Source organism: Telopea speciosissima, chromosome 1 (genome assembly GCF_018873765.1).
Source record: "Telopea speciosissima isolate NSW1024214 ecotype Mountain lineage chromosome 1, Tspe_v1, whole genome shotgun sequence".
NCBI classification, from domain to species: domain Eukaryota; kingdom Viridiplantae; phylum Streptophyta; class Magnoliopsida; order Proteales; family Proteaceae; genus Telopea; species Telopea speciosissima.
In genome coordinates this window covers 11682216-11700944 of record NC_057916.1, presented here as the reverse complement: position 1 = coordinate 11700944, position 18729 = coordinate 11682216, and the positions used below count along the sequence as shown (strand labels likewise).

The following is an 18729-nucleotide window of genomic DNA, read 5'->3' as shown; positions in this document are numbered from 1 at the left end:
GACGGTTTGCTACCCTTGTTGATGACACATTCCAATCACAGTTCAATAATTTTGGGCTTGTTCCCTGAGCTGACGGGATGAGCAAGCACACCAATCAGCGGCGGATTGGATTCATAAGTTGGGGAGAGAGAGAGAGAGAGAGAGAGAGAGAGAGAAGAGTGTGCCTGTATAGCCTATGCCGCTGGCTCAGAGACCTTTTTGCCTAAGTTTTCAGACAATCCAAAGGACTGCAGGGTTACCTCATCTTCAGCATCCTCTGGTGTACACCAATTTCTTTGCAAATCAGTTTTTATTTCCTCCCCCAGCGGCTAAAACATCGTATGCTGATCTTGGTTCAATTTCTGTTTTGCAAGTCTCAAAACAAACTGTAAACAAAAATTGAAAGGGAAAGAAAAGAAAACAGAGTTAGAGCCCATTTCCGTCTGATACCAGAATAGGGGAAAGAAAGCACTTTAGGAAACAGCCGACAAACAAGTCCAAACACAACCAGCAGCAACAAAAGGAATGACAACTTATACTGTTCTTACAGAATGAATACTCCCCTTTTGAAGGGTGGATATCTTCTGTGTAGTGGCAGTCATGAAAGTCCATAACCATTAAATACAGTTCAAGGTGTCTGACTGTTATCACGTCAATAGTCTGGTCTTGAAGGACTGACATACTATCAACTCGTAACCCTTTGCTCAAAAGTCCTAGTCCAAACTCTAAGTAGTTTCACTTTACATATGTAGAAAGTGCTTATCACACGGACATAATTCCACATGCACTACCAGGCACAAGGGTAGGTTCTGATATCTGCATCACGGCTGGTCTGTTTGTTCGGACACTGGCTGTCGCACGAATTGTCCACGAACACGAGGTCGCTGCTCTGCCAGTTTCTTCCTGCTTTGGTAGCGGACCTGAAAAGACGAGCAAAGGGCAGTTCCATCAACTCTTTCACAATGAATTAGAATAGAAGACTTGCATGTTCAATTAGGTCACCCTGAAGATCTGGATCACCTGGATTAGTACCTGCTTGGTGAATAGATAGTAGTAACAACTGTATGTAGCATTATTCCAGGTAGTCGTGAATCTCTAAGAGTCAGCTTATTGAATACAGGGGCAGGTAATTTATCTATGGAAAATGCTAGACAAGAGACCGTCCCTCAGAGACAGCTGGGAGCAACTGATAGTGGGACCCATCCTGTATGGATGCACGAGCAATGCATCCCAGCCGTACAGCATGGTTGTGAGCGACACAAGCTTGTGTCACTAACCCTACCCTTTATATATTTATAAAATCTACTAAGTTCTGATATCCACTGTTCATACATGCAGGCAAATATTTCTTTTGAGTAGGTTCTCAAGTCTGGCCAATTTTTGAGTATGCTAACCCCTCACAGAAAGCTATTTGTTCAACAAAAATGAGTCTTCATTCTGGGAGAGATTTGTTAAGAATAGCTGTATCAGGGGTATATATGTACATAACCCCTTTTTTATGTATTCTTTGTGTCATTTGTATGAGGCCAAGGGCCTGTGTATAATTATATATTCTTTTCAATATAAGCTGTTAGTCTCTTGTTTTGAGACACAACACATAAAACCAAAACCGTGGCTGCTCTCTTGAAGTCTCTTCTCTTCTTCTTCTTCCACTCTAAAAGCTAACATGGTATCAGAGCATTGATCCTACTGTTTGCAAGTGTTCGAAGGAAGTTTGGAGTGTGAAGAAGGGTTTCATTCACCTGTTTTCTGCTGCTGTTCGAAGGACTGGTTAGGTCATCTTCTCCAGCTTGTTTCTCTCTCGTTTGGAATCCAAATGGAGTGCTTCTTAGTGCTCTAGTTTCGTTTGGGGGTCCTCTTTGATCTCCTTTGCTTCTCTTTAACCTTCTGCAAGCACCCATTCATTCCCATTGCATCTTGGTTTGGCTGTTCTGCCCAGAATTTCCACCAGCTAGAGTTCTTGTTAGGCACCTGCTCTTCAATAGAGCCCTGTTTGGCCATTTTTTATGGTCCATTTGCATCGTTTTTGGGTAAGGAGCATTACTCATCTTTATTCCGCTGCTATTTGAGTATTTTCTGAAGATCTACAAGTGTTTCTAGCCTTTTTGGCTATTGTTTGCCCTGTTTTTTGTGCCTACTGTTTTGGGACAAACCTGTTTGCTTGAAGTGCTGTTGTTTCCTCCTTTTAAGTAGGTGATTTGAGATCAAATATGGGTGAGAAAAATGTCGAGACACCCTTGCCCCTTGTGGAAACAACTCCATCTCTCCCTTCTTCCTTTGAGAGCCCCAATATCCAACTTCCTATTGCCAAGCTTGAGAACCACAACTATTTGGATTGGTCCCGATCCATGAAACTGATTCTTCGGTGTAGGGGGAAGATGGGGTACATATATAGTAGCATCAAGGCCCTCCTTCCTACCGAGCAAGGGTACTCCAAATGGGACACTGAGAATTCTCTTGTGATGGCTTGGCTTCTTTTCTCAATGAAGCCTGAGATTGGAAGAAGGTTTATGGGCAAGGAGACTGCCAAAGACATTTGGGACAGTGTGGCCCATATCTTTGATCGGGTTGGGGACTCTACAAAGGTGTACCAACTTCTCCAACAGATTGTTAGCCTGCGCCAGGGTGATAGAAGCATCTCTGACTACTATAGTCTTGTTGTGGGCCTGTGGGAGGAGTATGATCACTATAGAGATCTTCAGTTGTGTCCTGATGATGAGGTCAAGGTACACCGGCTGTTTCAGAAAGAGAGGGTCTTATTTCTCCTTGGCGGCCTTAATTCTGACTTTGACCCTCTTAGGGTACAAATCCTTGGCCGACCAAGTCTTCCCTCACTGGAGGAGGTGTGTGGATATCTACAGAGTGAAGAGACCCGTAGGGGTGCCATGGGGACTACTCCCACTGTTAAGCACTCTGCTCTTGTTTCTTCCACCCCTCAGGACTCCACTAAGGGAGCTGATAAGGGGGCTGCTAAGGGAGATGATAAGGGAGCTACGAAGGGCCGATTCTTATATGACCATTGTGGCAAATCCGGGCATACAAAGGACTTTTGTTGGGATCTCCATGAGAAGCCCCCTTCTAGTTCCTCTGGGGGACTAAAGGGACAGCGGAAGAAGGGGCCTAAGGCTCATGTTGGAGTCATTGAATATGATCCATCCTCTCTTTCCAAAGACATTGCTGCATTTCGCCGGATTGTGGCCCACCTGGATGGTTCCTCTGCTACTCCTACTTCCACTGCACTACAAGCCTCTTCCTCCTCCGACACCACACCTTGGGTCATTGACTCAGATGCCAAGGATCATATGACTGGTAGGTCTCAACTGTATAATTCCTATTCTGTTTGTTCTGGGAAAGATAAGGTAAAAATTGTTGATTGTTCCTTCTCTTCCATTTCTGGTAAGGGAAATATTCAGGTTACACCACTTTTACCCTTGAAGTCTGTCTTTCATCTTCTTAACTTTGCCACTAACCCTCTTTCAGTTAGCCAATTGACTAAATCTTTGAATTGCTTTGTCACCTTCTTTCCTACCCATTGTCTTTTTTAGGATTTGATGACGAGGAGGGTGATTAGCAGTGGTCGTGAAACTAACGGCTTGTATGTTTTGGAGACTGGTGCTTCCCCTGTTGTGCAAGCTCAGTCCTATGTTTGTGGGCAAGAAGGTGGACGTACTCAAAAGGATATTTTGCTTTGGCATCGTCGTTTGGGGCACCCTTCTTTTTCTGTTATGAGGAAATTGTTGCCACATTTATTTACTTCTTTTTCTGTCACTCATGTTTTTAATTGTGAACCTTGTCTATTTGCCAAAAGTTGTAAAACAGTTTATGCATCTAATGGTAATAGATCTACTTCACCTTTTCATTTTATCCATACTGATGTTTGGGGGCCTTCCCCGGTTACCTCTTTGCGTGGCTTCCACTACTTTGTTTCTTTCATTGATGACTATTATCGGGTTACTTGGGTTTACCTTTTGAAACACAAGAGTGATGTCTATGTTGCATTTAAAATTTTTTATAAGTTAGTGTATACCCAATTTCAAACTCGGATCCAAATTGTTTGTTTTGATAAAGGTGGGGAGTATATGTATAGTGGTTTGGAAACCTTTTTTTCTGACCATGGCATTATTCATCAGGTGGCCTGTGTTGATACCCCACAACAAAATGGGGTGGCTGAAAGAAAAAATAGCCATCTCCTTGAAGTGGCTAGATCCCTTTGGTTTACCATGCATGTTCCAAAAACTTTTTGGTTTGATACTCTACTCACTGCTGTCTTTCTTATTAATCACATGCCGTCTAGTGTCTTGAACTTTAAGGTTCCTCTTGATGTCTTACCCTCACAGTCTTCTTCCTTTTCTCTTCCTCCAAGGGTGTTTGGCTGTATTTGCTATGTACATATTAGCAAATCTGCCCGCACTAAATTGGATCCTAAGGCTCTAAAGTGCATCTTTCTTGGATATTCCTCCACCTCTAAAGGGTATAAATGCTATCATCCTTGTATCGTTGGTGGCTTCTCTCCAGAGATGTCCATTTCTTTGAAACCATACCGTATTTTCAGTCACCTCTTTAGGGGGAGTGTTCATCTTTTGGTGGTGGTATTGAGGGTGAAGAGGTTCCCGAGTTTGTTTCATTTCCTTTCTCCTCTCCTGTCCCTATTTCCCCTTTTCAGATTGACAAGGGAAAGAATGTGGATACTGTTATTGAGGGGGAACCTTCTGTGGATACTGTTGTTGAGGGGGAGCCTCTTAGTGCATAGGTGAACAGAGAACAGGGGGAGCTACTGGTGTATACGAAGGACAGGAGAAATCCCTCTTCATGGCTTCCTATAAAGAAGACTTGCCAAAATCCTTCTTCGTCTCCTCATCTTGAGCCTTCATCCATCGAGATAGGTATACCTCCCTCTACTTCTACATCCTCAGACTTAGATCTTCCTATTGCTCACCGCAAGGGAACTCGGGCATGTACTGATCCCATTGCCAAGTTTGTTTCCTATGATTCTATCTCCCCTACAGGTATAGCCTTCACTGTAGCTATGTTATCCATATCTATTCCCAAGAATGTAGCAAAGGCTATGGTAGATCCACAATGGAGAGAAGCAATGAATACAGAGATGTTGGCTCTTGAGAAGAATCACTTGAGACCTTGTTGAACTCCCTAAAGGGAGAATCCCTGTTGGATGCAGATGGGTATTCACAGTCAAGTTCAAGTCTGATGGTATTGTGGAGAGGTATAAGGCAAGACTTGTCACCAAGGGTTATACACAGGTGTATGGCATTGACTATCAGGAAACCTTTGCTCCGGTAGCCAAGCATAACTCCATTCGTGTACTTCTCTCAATGGCTGCAAACCTTGATTGGCCATTGTACCAGCTTGATGTAAAGAATGCATTCTTACATAGTGACCTAGAAGAAGAGGTATATATGCACTCTCCTCCTGGGTTCAAGCATCCTGATGACAATGGGAAAGTGTGTCGTCTTAGGAAGGCTCTCTATGGACTCAAACAGTCTCCTAAGGCTTGGTTTGAGAGGTTCAGACAAGCCCTCCTGGAAAATGGATATACTCAAAGTCAAGCTGATCACACATTGTTTATACAAAGGAAGGGCAATACTATTACGGCTCTCATTGTTTATGTTGATGACATTGTGGTCACGGGAAACAGTGAAGCTGAAATCTCAAAGCTTAAGCTTTATTTGGCTCGGCAGTTTGAGATCAAAGATCTCGGTCCATTAAAGTATTTTCTGGGGATTGAAGTTTCAAGATCCAAGCAAGGGATAAATGTTTGCCAAAGGAAGTTTGTTCTTGATCTACTTACAGAGACAAGCTACTTAGGGTGCAAACCAATCTCCTCCCCTATTGAGCAGAACCACAAACTAGGAGAAGATTGTGGTGAACCTCTTGTGGATGTGGAAAAGTATCAGAGATTAATAGGTAAGCTAATCTATCTCTCCCTCACCCGGCCTGACATCACCTACGCTGTTGGAGTGGTGAGTCAGTTTATGCATGCACCCAAGATGGGACATCTTGATGCAGTTTATAGGATCCTCAGGTATTTGAAGTCATGCCCTGGAAAAGGCCTTCTCTTCTCTAGGAATGGTCACTTAAGAATTGAAATATATATAGATGCTGATTGGGCCGGGTCTATTTCTGATAGAAGATCCACCTCTGGATACTGTACCTTTGTTGGGGGAAATTTAGTCACCTGGAGAAGTAAGAAGCAACCTGTGGTAGCTAGGTCAAGTGCTGAAGCAGAGTTTAGAGCCATGGCTCGTGTGTGCGAAATCTTGTGGTTGAAGAAACTTGTTCAAGAATTGGGATTTGAGACGACTGAACCTATGAGTCTATATTGCGATAACAAGGCGGCCATAAGTATTGCTCATAACCCAGTTCAACATGACAGGACAAAGCATGTTGAGGCTGACAGATACTTCATCAAGGAGAAGATAGACTCTAAGACTATTTGTACTCTTTTTGTGAAGACAAATGAACAAGTGGCAGCCATCTTCACCAAAGGACTTAGCTCTCATCACTTTAGTTTTATGTTAGACAAGCTGGGTATGTACGACATATACCACCCAGCTTAAGGGGGAGTGTTAAGAATAGCTGTATCAGGGGTATATATGTACATAACCCCTTTTTTATGTATTCTTTGTGTCATTTGTATGAGGCCAAGGGCCTATGTGTAATTATATATTCTTTTCAATATAAGCTGTTAGTCTCTTGTTTTGAGACACAACACATAAAACCAAAACCGTGGCTGCTCTCTTGAAGTCTCTTCTCTTCTTCTTCTTCCACTCTAAAGGCTAACAAGCTGAGCCGCAGACCTTTCCGCCAGTGTACAGAATTGGTACTGAGTTTATTAGCTATATTTGGTCCCAGGGACATACATAAAGGCACAAAAACAACTGAAGTTGGTTACCTTCTTCTCAAAGCATCTCTCTTTCCTCTTCTGACGGAACTTGGTCAATACAGCAACTCTTTGTGCAAACCGGTTTTGATCGACTCCACTCCCACCACCACTCCCACTGCCGCTGCCAGCTCCACTTCTTCCAGTTATCCCATTGTCGCTTTCCATGTTCATTCCTCCAGTGTTCATGGCAGTGCTACTTCCATTCTGCCCATTGCTCCCATAGTTACTTCCTGAGGCACTACCATTCAGGCTACAGTTACCAGTATTACCTTCCATAAGCCCACCAAACACATTCGATGACCCACACTGCGGAGCAGCTGCTGCCACATTTTTCAATGAACAATCGTCATGATCTGGTGGTGGTTGCTGTTGCTGCGGATTATGGTGATGGTGATGATGGTGGTGGTAGTGATAATGGTGATGCTGGACTGGAACCTGTTTATTTGAGCCTTTTGGTTGTGTCTGGACTGTGGCAGCTTCTCCATCATTAGCCTTCTTGGATATGATTTGCTGAGATGGACATATGCGACCATTCTGCACAGGTTGGAAGGCAGAGGGATGCAGAGATTTGGCTGAAGAAATGGACGCACACTTGTCATTGAGAAGTGCTGGCTTGGTGAAAGCATTTTTAGTTGTGGAACCCATGTCATTATTGTTACTACTGGATTGTTGATTTGGAGGGGTTCCATTTGAATGTGAGAGAAAATTGTGCATCGATTCTGTCTTCAGTGCTTCTGAACTATTACCAAGAGGAGAGCAGCTTCCTATGTTTCCAGTGGTAGCCTGATTTGTAGTTGAAGCAGTGTTGTACCTGCACAGTGATAGAGAACATATGAAAGCTCAGCTGGTTCTGAAGCTGACAACATGAAAATTGAAAGTATTATAGGCCTACAAGTTTCATTCATACCTTGAGAAGGCTGAAAGGTCTGAATGTCTTAAAACATTGCGTTCATCAAGAGTGGCAGTTCCAACATCTCCAACTCGTCTCAACCTCTTTAAACTCAGTTCAAGGGATGGTAGTTCTGCCCTGTCAGATACAGTCTTATCTCTGACATCTGGGATCTTGGAAGGGGCATTGGGAACTTCAGAAACTCCTGTTTCCACCTGATGATTGGTACTGTTGGCAACCGTAGCTATTAATTTAGCAGCTTGGGCCCTCATTTCGCCTATTGGCTTCTCGTTGTTCAGTTGTAGTCCCTTGCCTATTTTCTCATCATCTTCCTTGCGGTCTAGTTCAGGCAATATCTCCTGCTTAGTGTGGGCAAAATTGATAGAGATTTTCTCACTTGGAAATTCAAGTTGTAAACCTGAATTTCTAGGTACTCCAATCTCCAAATCTTTGCCCATTGCAACAGTGTCTGAAGAATGGAAAACAATGGGTTGCAGCATGGATTAGTACACTGCAAAGCAACTAATCATCTGTATGCAAGATTTCCCTTCTTTTTTTTTTTTTAATTTGTAGTTTTTTAAAGCACATACCAAGTTGCTCATCTTGTTCTTTGTATTTTCTTGCTGCATGCACAGGAACCCATTCATTGCCTAATGCTTCAGTCTTCAGATGAATAACCTGGGCACAGGTGCTATCAGGAGGATCAGCTTTTTGGTCCCATGGTGACATAGGTTGTGGACTGTCAACTTCTACTGCCCGTTTTGTCCAAGAGCTCTGCAAAACAAGATCATAACTATGCTCAGGTTCTGTCAGCATTCAAGAATCTTAGTTCTTTAATGTCTTCTGTGGTATTAAAACTGGTGTGAATTTTTAAGGCTACTTTCAAGTCAGGCTTCTGGTGTCAAAAGACAAAGCTCTGCTTGTAGCTGTTAATGTCATGTTTTCCCCTGATGAGTCTCTCTTATCTCTCTGAACAGATAATGCATAGGTCATGCCAAATTAGCATAAGAATGTAAACCATATTTAGTAATAGTGAAGGGATCAGTTCTAAATAATTATAGGGGAAGAAATGCAAGACCAATATAGTTACAAGGATCTTGTACTTTCCATTTAGAGTTTCTTCATGTTAAAGGAGTCCATGGTAAGGATTCTCAACTTGCAAACCATTGTAGCCAGTCATTTGAGATAGTCCTATGAAACCTTGCCATGTGGAAACTTTGGTGAAACGTATATATGTGTAACAATGTACTCTATGTATGAGCTGTAAAGCAAACAGAACAATAATGATAGGAAGAGAAGGGGGAAAAATTATAGCTAGTAAATAGAGGTGTAGGTGGCAAGAAATGGATCCATAAATATCCAGTATCCAGGCCAAGAAAGACCAAAACATTTTAGTGGTCATTTTGATTTGGTCCCAGAAAATGAAATTTTCAGAAATTTTGGTTAGTCTTGGTTGCTATAACGAGGTTAATAATCTTTTCTTCCTTTGGGATCAACCTAACCCATATTCTTAACCCATTTTGGGAATCTAGAAGAAATGCATACTGGAAAACTTCAGGAATTATGGTAAAAAAAGGGAATGACTGAGAAAACCCAATATTTTAAATATACATATTGGTTTATAGCTGGAGTCTAAAATTTCCAAAAATTTTATCTGACAAAGAAAGATCTGGATAGAAGAATAAGAATTGAGAAATCACGTCCGCATGACGTAAAAGAAGTATATAGATATATATAAAATTGGAAGTATATCTTATTTATTTATTTATTTATTATGAGGCGTATCCAATTTTGCTGTGGAACAGTTCTATCTAGCTCCTTAGACTACTACAAGTTGAAAATCCAATTGTACGCAAGAAAAAAAGCACACATCCTTTTGTCTAGGCTGCTAATACTGGAATATTTGTCTAATTCTTTCATTCTGAGTACTGCAATAAAAAGCAATAGGTACCCTCCTACTTTATCATTTAGGACTGCAATAGCTCCACTCTATAATGTATTATAAAAATTTTAGCATTACTATAGTCAGGGAAAATTACAAGGGTCTGTCTGGTTTCAGAGATTCCAAATGGTTGCTCCATAATTTTTTTGATAAATACCCTAGAACACTAAACTTTCCTTCTTGAATTTAAATTGACATCCTCGACCTCAACTTATGCAAGGAAAAAGTAAAAATCACCCACACTCAAGTTATTGAAACTAATTTATACAAAATCCAAAAATGCAACTTATAATTTATTTTTCTGATGATATCCCTGCCCTTCTGGTTATGGAAACCCAGGATGTAGACACTCCGAAGCTACCCTCTTTTACAACCATGTACTTTATTTTCTTTCCTTCCTTTATCAGTAGAGGTCAGAACCAGAAGTACGGTATTTCATAAGACCAGAAGGTATTCAACTTGGCATCAGGTCAGTACAAGAGGAAATGAATACAGATGTGGTTGGGAGGAATGGAGTCTGGGTGGTGCAGAATGAGTGCAGCTCAGGTTCTTGTATGAGAACCATTCTCGTATTGGCCTGAGCCACACAGATGGAATCCAAGAGAGGTGGGTCCCACTCTTGGATTCCATCTGTGCGGCTCAGGCCCTTACGAGAATGGTTCTCGTACGAGAACTTGAGCGAGCCTCGTGCGGAATCTAGGTCAAGGAATACCCTATTAGGTCCGCTATGGGCCCACCCAAGCTGTTAAGAGGTCCAAAATGCAATGGCAGTGGCAAATATGTAATTTCAATGACAACCAAGTACTTTATAGAAGCAAACTACCAATAGTCGCAATACTGTAATTGATTGGACTTCAAACTAAAGAGAAGAGAAAGAGTAAGTGGGGTGTAACGTATTGGAGAGGAAGGGGTAATCTAGGAATAAGAAATAAAATAAGGACAAACAGAATTAATGAAGTACGGGAGGGCAGTTTCGGAAAGCAACTTAAAAAAGATAATAACGTGAAGGGAAGGAGGACTTATCTTCAACCTTCGAACACCAACAGAAACCAGCGGAATAGGGGAGACTTGTGATGAGAACTCCCACACGGCAAGCTCAATCTAACCCAGACTTTGGCATTTGAGTCGCAATGCACAACCCTATGAAGCCCGACCTTATATTATAACGATATGCCAGGGTGTTCCCCAACAAAATAAGTGACGCGCTACAGTATAACCTGGGTGTAGCTAAAACTGAAAAGTGAGCAAGAGTTAGATAGAGCATCCCCTCTAAGCGACGCACCGCATTGGTGCCCGGATACGGTGTCAAGTAGGCAAGGTTTCTCGCACAGTGGACGAGTGCAGATAAAGAAGCTAATCCAAAAGCGTAAGATTAGATTAACATCTTGGAACATTGGATTTTTAACAAGTAAGAAGAGTCTAGAATTGATAGATGTTATGAGGAGAAGAAGGACTAACATAGCTTGTATTCAAGAGACTAGAGGGAAGGGTAAAAAAGCTAAGGAGTTGGACGACTTTAAACTTTGGTTTATGAGGGATAAAAGTAATAGAAGTGGAGTAGGCATAATAGTGGATAAAGATTTAAAGAATGATGTGATGGATGTTAAAAGATTCAGAGATAGGATTATATCCATCAAACTTGTGTTGGAGAAAGTAGTTGTCAACATAATTAACACTTATGCACCCCAAGTTGGATTGGATTTAAGTAGTAAGATACAATTTTGCAGAAAAAAGCTAAGAAGATTGTGGGAAAAAAGCAAGGGCGAAGAAATATAAAGATCTTATAACAATCTGAGCACAAAGGAATAGGAAAAGCTATCTATAAGATAGTTATAGTGAGGGAAAATAAGAATAGAGATCTTGACCATGTTAGATGTATTAAAAGTGAAGATGGTAAAGTACTAATAAGGGATGATGCCATTAACAAGAGATGATAAGGTTATTTTTGCAGTCTACTAAATAAAGACACTTCGAGTAATAGTGTTCCGGAAGACTGCATTACCTATCAAGACACCACATGTCATAGATATATACGAAAATTAGGGTGTTTGAAGTAAAAGAAGCTTTAAGGAGGATGATAGTAGGCAAGACACAAGGCCAAGATGAGATTCCAATAATAATGTGGAAGAGCTTAGGAATCAAAGGGTTATCTTGGCTAACCAAGTTGTTTAATAAGATTATGAGCTCAAGGAAAATGCCAGATAAAAGGAGAAGCATCGTGGTTCCGATTTACAAAAGTAAAGGTGATATTTGGAGCTACAATAATTATAAAGGCACAAAACTAATGTGTCATACTATGAAATTATGGAGAGGGTGATTGAAACTCACCCTAGACAAGAAACTACTATTATGGAGAACCAATTTGGTTTTATGCAAGGAAGATCCACGACAGAAGCTACCTACTTGCTTAGGAGACTCATGGAAAGATTTAGAGATTGCAAGAAGGATCTCCATATGCTCTTTATTTACCTAGAAAAAGCTTATGATAGAGGGAGAGTTTATCTCGCAAGTACTAGAGAAGAGAGTTTCAAGTAAATATTTGGACATAATTAAAGATATGTATGACGGTGCAATTACAAGTGTAAGAACTGTGAGGGGTCAAGGTAGTGAATTTCCACTGACAATTGGATTACATCGAGGATCAGCTTTAAGCCCTTATTTGTTTGCGTTTATCATCGATAATTTAACCAGAAACATTCAAGATGAGGTTCCTTAGTATATGCTTTTTGCTGATGATATTGTTTTGGTGGATGAGACTAAAGCATGGATTAACGGCAAGTTGGAGTTACAAAGGTCAACCTTGGAATCAAAAAGTTTTAAGATAAGTAGAACGAAGACGAAGTATATAATGTGCAACTTTTGTTACACTAGGACGGATAATGAAGTGGTGAAAATTGATAAGAGCGAGATTCCGCAAAGTGATTATTTTAGGTATCGGGGCTCAACCATAAATACGGAAGGTGATGTAGAGGATGATGTTTCACAGAGAATTAAAATAGGATGGATGAAGTGGAGAGGTGCGTCCGGAGTGTTGTGTGATGGGTGTATTCCTTTAAAATTTAAAGGAAAATTTTATAGGATAGTTATTACGACCAGCTATGATGTATGGTGCGGAATGTTGGGCAGTTAAGAAGCATTGTATAGATAAACTCAGTGTAGCAGAGATGACAATGTTGAGATGGATGAGTGGCAAGGATAAAATAAGGAATTATCATATTATAGCTGATTTGGGAGTAGCTCCGATACATGATAAGCTATGAGAAGGTCGTTTAGGGTGGGCCATGGCCATGTTCAATTGAGGCCTTTGGATACCCCAATACAAAGGAGTGATTTGATTCAAATTGAAGGAACTAAAAGAACCTAGGGCAGACCTAAAATGACCTTAGGAGACATGGTGAGGAAAGACATGCATAGCTTAGGCACTGTATCAAGTATGACCTCGAATAGAGCTGATTGGAGGGCAAGGATCCATGTAGCCGACCCCATTTAGTTGGGATAAGGCTGCATAATTATTGTTGATAGAATAGAAACCAGGTTTGGTTTCAGTTTGGTGTTTCATCACAAGGAAAGATTTTGGGTCTGAGATTCAGAGCTTAAAGTCGCCTAAAGCCAGCAGTCATACGCCTAGACGATGGGAGGAAAGAAGAAGGGGTGCAGGAGATCAGTTCACAATCGAAGGATATTGTTGTGCGCCAGAACAGGGTATGTGAAAAGGGAAAATAGGAAAGAAGAAGAGAGAGAGAGAGACAGAGATGGCAGCAAAGAATGGAGGAGTGGAAAAGGTACTGTTGGCCAAATCTGCAACTCGCCACACACTCTTAATAAACAACTCAAAACTTCTATTCAATTCATTCTAAAAATCCATTGTGCTACATGCCAATAAATAAGTAAAACTCCAACAAGAAATAGAAACTACTCTAAAACAAGGATATTAAAATATGGAAACTATCCCCCTACTTAATCTACCCAACCTTCAAAAATAAAGAGAATAAAATAATGATTACATGTAAATAAATCTCCTATGTTGTAGCCTACCAACCCTTGCCAGACCAGAAAACTGGTTTAGGACCACTCCTTGGTTTGGGCTTCCAAAGTGGTTCATGATTGTCCAACCAAAGTAGAGCAACTGCATCACTCACATTGTTCAATGAACACAGATATTGTTTGGAAATTTCTTAAATAGTACCACTAGCACAAAGTTCCAAACATCACAACCATAGATATAGAATTTCACTACAAGACATTTTCTTACTACTATAAATGGTTGCAACAACTTTATATGATTCCGATTACAACTGAAACTAAAGGAGCTCCCCAACTCATACAAGATTTATGGATTTTACAATCCCTCGTTCAATATTCCAGATTTGGCCAATATGAGCAATCACAATCAAGCTGAGACAGCAGGCCATCAGGAGATCCAGTTTGTAGCTTGCGGGTGATGAGCTAAATAAAGGAATGAATCTGAATCAGACTTGAAGATAAATTTATGAACCCAGAATTCATCTCCAGAAATTACGGAGAACTCAATAGAGAGATTCAACAGCTAAATCAGATTGTCCAGAATTGTGTCAGGTTGACAGAATCAAAGGAAGAGTTTAACAGATAAAGACAAGCGAATTGCAGAAGGTTTTAGAGAAAAGATGATAAAATCTAACCTGACTCTAGTTCTTGAACAAACAGAACCTGCAAAAAGTTTCAGATCTAGATTCTAGACACGACACAAAGTGATACAAACAAATGAAAACAGATTGCTAAGAGTTTATATAAGATAGTGAAGGGAGAGAGAGAGAGAGAGAGAGAGAGAGTTAGCTGGCCTAATTGTTTTTAGTCATGTCTAAAGTGACTTGACAACTACTCGACTAGAGCCCAACTAAACCCCTCCAAAATGTAGGGAACTCACGTATCATACCTAAATGACACTCTTCACTGACTTAGACAGTAACCCATGGCAGACTTTTTGATTGGATCCACTTACTTAAGAGAAATAAACAGTGGAGAGCCACTCCCTCCCACGTGACTTTTTTGAAAGGACCCAGAAGATAAGGGGTTGGATTTGAAGCTGAACCACTTTGTGATGCAGAAGCCGAAACCATGATTAATTTGGCTGTTCTTTGATTTTTTCGTTGGAGCCTTTTTATTTGTTTGTTCTTTTAGCCTAAGGTTAAAACAGTCTTTTTCATGGTTTATCTTCTTAGTTCCCCTCCACGATTTTAGAGGGATTAGTATTTTATTTTATTTGTTTTAGTTGTTTACACTTATACTCCTATTTAGAGTATAAGTCTATTCTATGTTTTATAATTAGGATTCAGATTAGGAATCCCAACTCCTAATCTGATTAGGATTGCTTTAGATTGATTATTTGTAAGGCCTTTAGGCCCCCCTTTATTATTATAAATAGTAGAATCGTGGGAGGCTCCCCCACCTATTATGTTTGAAATTTTGTTTCTTCTTGCTGCTGCCGCCATGACTGCTGCTGCTTCTCTGTCTTGTGTGTCATATCAAGGCCCCTTGTGAGTAATATCAAGGGCTAGGGCTGGAGTAATCCGGCGACTCCTTGCATCTTGCAGATCGGGAGGTTCGTCATCTTCTTCCTTCAAGTTCTTCAAGGTTGCTGCTGCTGAAATTCTGCAATTCCAGTAAGAGTTACAATTTCCTGCAACTTTATCATCTCTTCTTCTTACTTCCATCTAACCTAATCGACTTCCCCAAACCCTAGCTTCATCTACATTCATCACAGCCCTATTCCCTCATCAGATTACACTCAAAACCTAACCACAGGTCCATCACAGTAACCCTCCCACTCGATCTCGGTTGCAGCCTCACCTATCCACTACAAACCCTAATTCCCTCCCTCAACATAAAAACCCAGAAACCCTAAGATCTGCCTAGGCCTAACCAGCCATCAAAACCCCACCAAAGTCCAGCCGAACCACCCCCTCTCTGCTAGGAAAACTCGACCTAAAGCCCAGCCCCTAAATCTGTTCCTAACCCTAGTTTCAGCTTAGATCCTAAATCTGGAAACCCAAAACCCTAACCCTAATATTTCTGAATTTCTATTTCTTATTCAAACCTCATTAAAACCTATTCTAATAGACTCCTAAAATTCAGCAGACCATTACCCAATAAAACCCTAACTCAATCTCCCATTCCTAACCCTAATTTTGCCCTAGTTACCCTAAACTGCCCATTCGGCCAACCCTAAAACAGAACCTGGTCCTAAGTGAGATTTATTTCACCTAGGCTACATTACTTTGACTTAATAATCTTGGGCCTAGGTTTCCAAATTGGATTGGTTTTATTAAACCAATAGATTGCTAATGCATCACAGGCACACCTGAAATTCCTTAATGGATGGCTTGGGTTCAACTTCTAGGCCTCCTGGACCAAACACCCAACATGAATAAGCTTCTCTGTCCCTGAGTGGTGCATAAAAGGTGGCGTTAACCGAGTGATAAAAGGTTAGGGGGCGCTAAGAAATAGAAAAGTTAATGGTAACATAAAATCCAAGTTGGTCACTTGGTTGACAAACCAGCTTGATACAGTGATAAAAATAACTCGGAGGCTTCAGGCTCATATCATCCATCAATAAAGATACTGAAACAATTCACCGATTATAACATGGAAGTGCTGGAGATGAAGAAAGAGATATAACCTTAGAAGTCGAGTGCAAACAAGTTCATGACTAAAACTGTTAAGTTTTGCAAGTAGGCACTTTTAATGTGAAGCCGGATATTCTCTCTCTCTCTTTCTTATAGAGGTTAGGATATTTTAGGAAAGGGATCATAATGAGGCCAATATTATAGATAACATTAGGCATTTAAGATTAGTTGCCTCTTCCATAAAAAAACAGAGCACCTCTGACAGGTGAAATGCATCTGGAAAGAATTGTATTATCCCCTAAAATAATGCCCCTCACCCTGTGACTAGATCTGAGCACCTCTAAGCAAGAGGTCGGATGGTTTTCTTTCTTTTTTTAGCAGATTCTCTCAAGTTTGGCATCACTGATGAACCATAGAATTGCTAATCACTGCAAAGCCTGAGAATTGAAAAATGTAACACTGTAGATTCACCTCTTTCATCACTCTAAAGGCTTGTAGATCAGATGAACTATTCAGGCAGCAACAGTGTAATTCACATGGTACACAGTTTCGCGAAATTTCACCAAATTTCATGAAATAATGTGTCAGTTTCGCAGACTGTGGAAACGAAACAGCTTGTGATACCTTAGCATAGTTCTAGGCGACGCCTAGGCATCCAGGCGCCTTGGACGCCTGTGGGTTCTTAAGATTTACCTCCTTTGAGTGCAGATGTGGCAAATTTTATTAACTTTGAAAGGAAGTTAGATGATCAGCAAGCTCTTGATCTGATCCAAGAGGTGACCCCTGAAGAGGTGAGACAAGCTATGTTCTCTTTGAAGGGCAACAAGGCTCCTGGCCTGGATGGGTATACAGCTCACTTCTACAAGCAGGCTTGGAGTGTTGTTGGTGATGATGTTACAAAGGCGTAATTAGTTGAGAGGGGTGGGGAAGGAATGAAAGGATGGAAAGACGAGCAAAGCAAAGGATAACACACAGAAGAAGAAGCAAAGCACTAAGGCATTGAAGTCAACAGTTTCGTAGCGTATCCGGTTAGTGAGAATAGCCATCGTCGATAGCGGTCATCAATTCATTCGGGTTAGCGGTACTTAGTCCGGACTCCTTGTTGGTTTTGTCTTGCTTCCAGGCCCCCGCCAACGCCTTGGGTCACATAGAAGCCATGACAACTATGTACCTTAGGATTTCAATGTTTCGACCGAAATTTCAGTCTTTTATCTTCGCTGAAATTCCAGTTGAAATTGTTCATGGCACATACTTTAAATACCATGTTTCGCACAAAATGGGTCATAATTTCGACCCATTTCGTGACACTTTGGCCTGGTTTCACCACAGGCCCTTGGAAAATACTGTTTTCTTGCTTTTTTGGCCAAATCACTATCGTACAAGGTTGAAACCAGTGCTTGGGCAGTAGAGGAATGCAGTGGAAGCGACGATTTGTTGCGTTATTGGAAGATTTGTGCAAGATTCAAACTTGGAGGTATATCACTTCTCCCAAAAACTAATTTTTGCAAAAAAGAAAAGATGTGAATAGTTGGTGGTTGGCATTCAAATTTTTATATCTTATACATTGTATCCCGATCTATGACTTCACGGCACCGGAATTCATTTTCTATTTTTAAAATATTTTTTTATTTTTTGGAAAATTTTGATTGTGAAAAAATAGGGATAATACTCTGTGTTTAGAGGTCAATTTTACATATGTTGGACACTGTTGTCCGATCTACGGCCTCAAGGAGTCAAGGGGTCCTTTCTGTCCAAAGGTTAATTATTTTAATTTCTTGATTTTAAAATTATTTTGAAAAATTACAAAAATTTGAAAAAAAAAATAGGGAAATATTTTTCTGTTTTGGTTTGATATTTCTTTGAGGGCGGGCCTTGGTGCACCGGTAAAGGTTGCTCCATTATGACCAAGTGATCACGGGTTCGAGTCTGGAAACAGCCTCTCTGAGATAATAGGGGTAAGTTGTGTACATTATGACCCTCTCCAGACCCCGCAATGGCAGGAGCCTCATGCACTGGGTAGGCCTTTTTTTATTTCTTTAAAATTGATGAAATTATTGTTGTTGTACTTACAACTGAAAATGATGATATGTCTCATTCCATTATTATTTTGGTAAATCATGATATTATTATTTCTAAAAAAATTATAAAATTTGTTTTTAATTAAGAAAAGATATGAGAGGGGAAAATAGGATATCTATATGATTGTTTTAAGAGTCTTAAATGATGTAGTATAGCTAATAATGAATGCATTTTTTTGACATCTCTTATGTTCCCTACCAGGATGTCAGAAGTCGAGTCTCTCTGTGGTAGAGTTCGGCAAGCTGTAACAGCCTGAGTGCTTACATCTCAGGAATCCTGCCATCTTTGATTGTTTGGGAGCTTTGGAAGGAGAGGAACAATAGAAGGCATGGGGAGA

The 18729-nt window shown here is 40.6% G+C and overlaps 1 protein-coding gene across 2 annotated transcripts in view; it reads right to left on the bottom strand.

Annotated features, from left to right (window-relative positions):
- Window positions 1-669: 669 nt before the first annotated feature.
- The window catches only part of LOC122657195 (two-component response regulator-like PRR37), a 29493-nt gene continuing 11433 nt past the window's right edge, over window positions 670-18729 (bottom strand). The window contains exons 5-8 of one of the 2 annotated variants that reach the window (XM_043851927.1): window positions 8360-8543; window positions 7788-8238; window positions 6890-7691; window positions 670-899 (exon numbers count right to left, since the gene is read on the bottom strand). In XM_043851927.1, the coding sequence (XP_043707862.1) occupies window positions 801-899; window positions 6890-7691; window positions 7788-8238; window positions 8360-8543 (1536 nt within the window). In that variant the 3' untranslated portion in view covers window positions 670-800. The remainder of the gene's footprint in view (window positions 900-6889; window positions 7692-7787; window positions 8239-8359; window positions 8544-18729) is intronic. The other variant, XM_043851929.1, reaches the window with a different exon arrangement.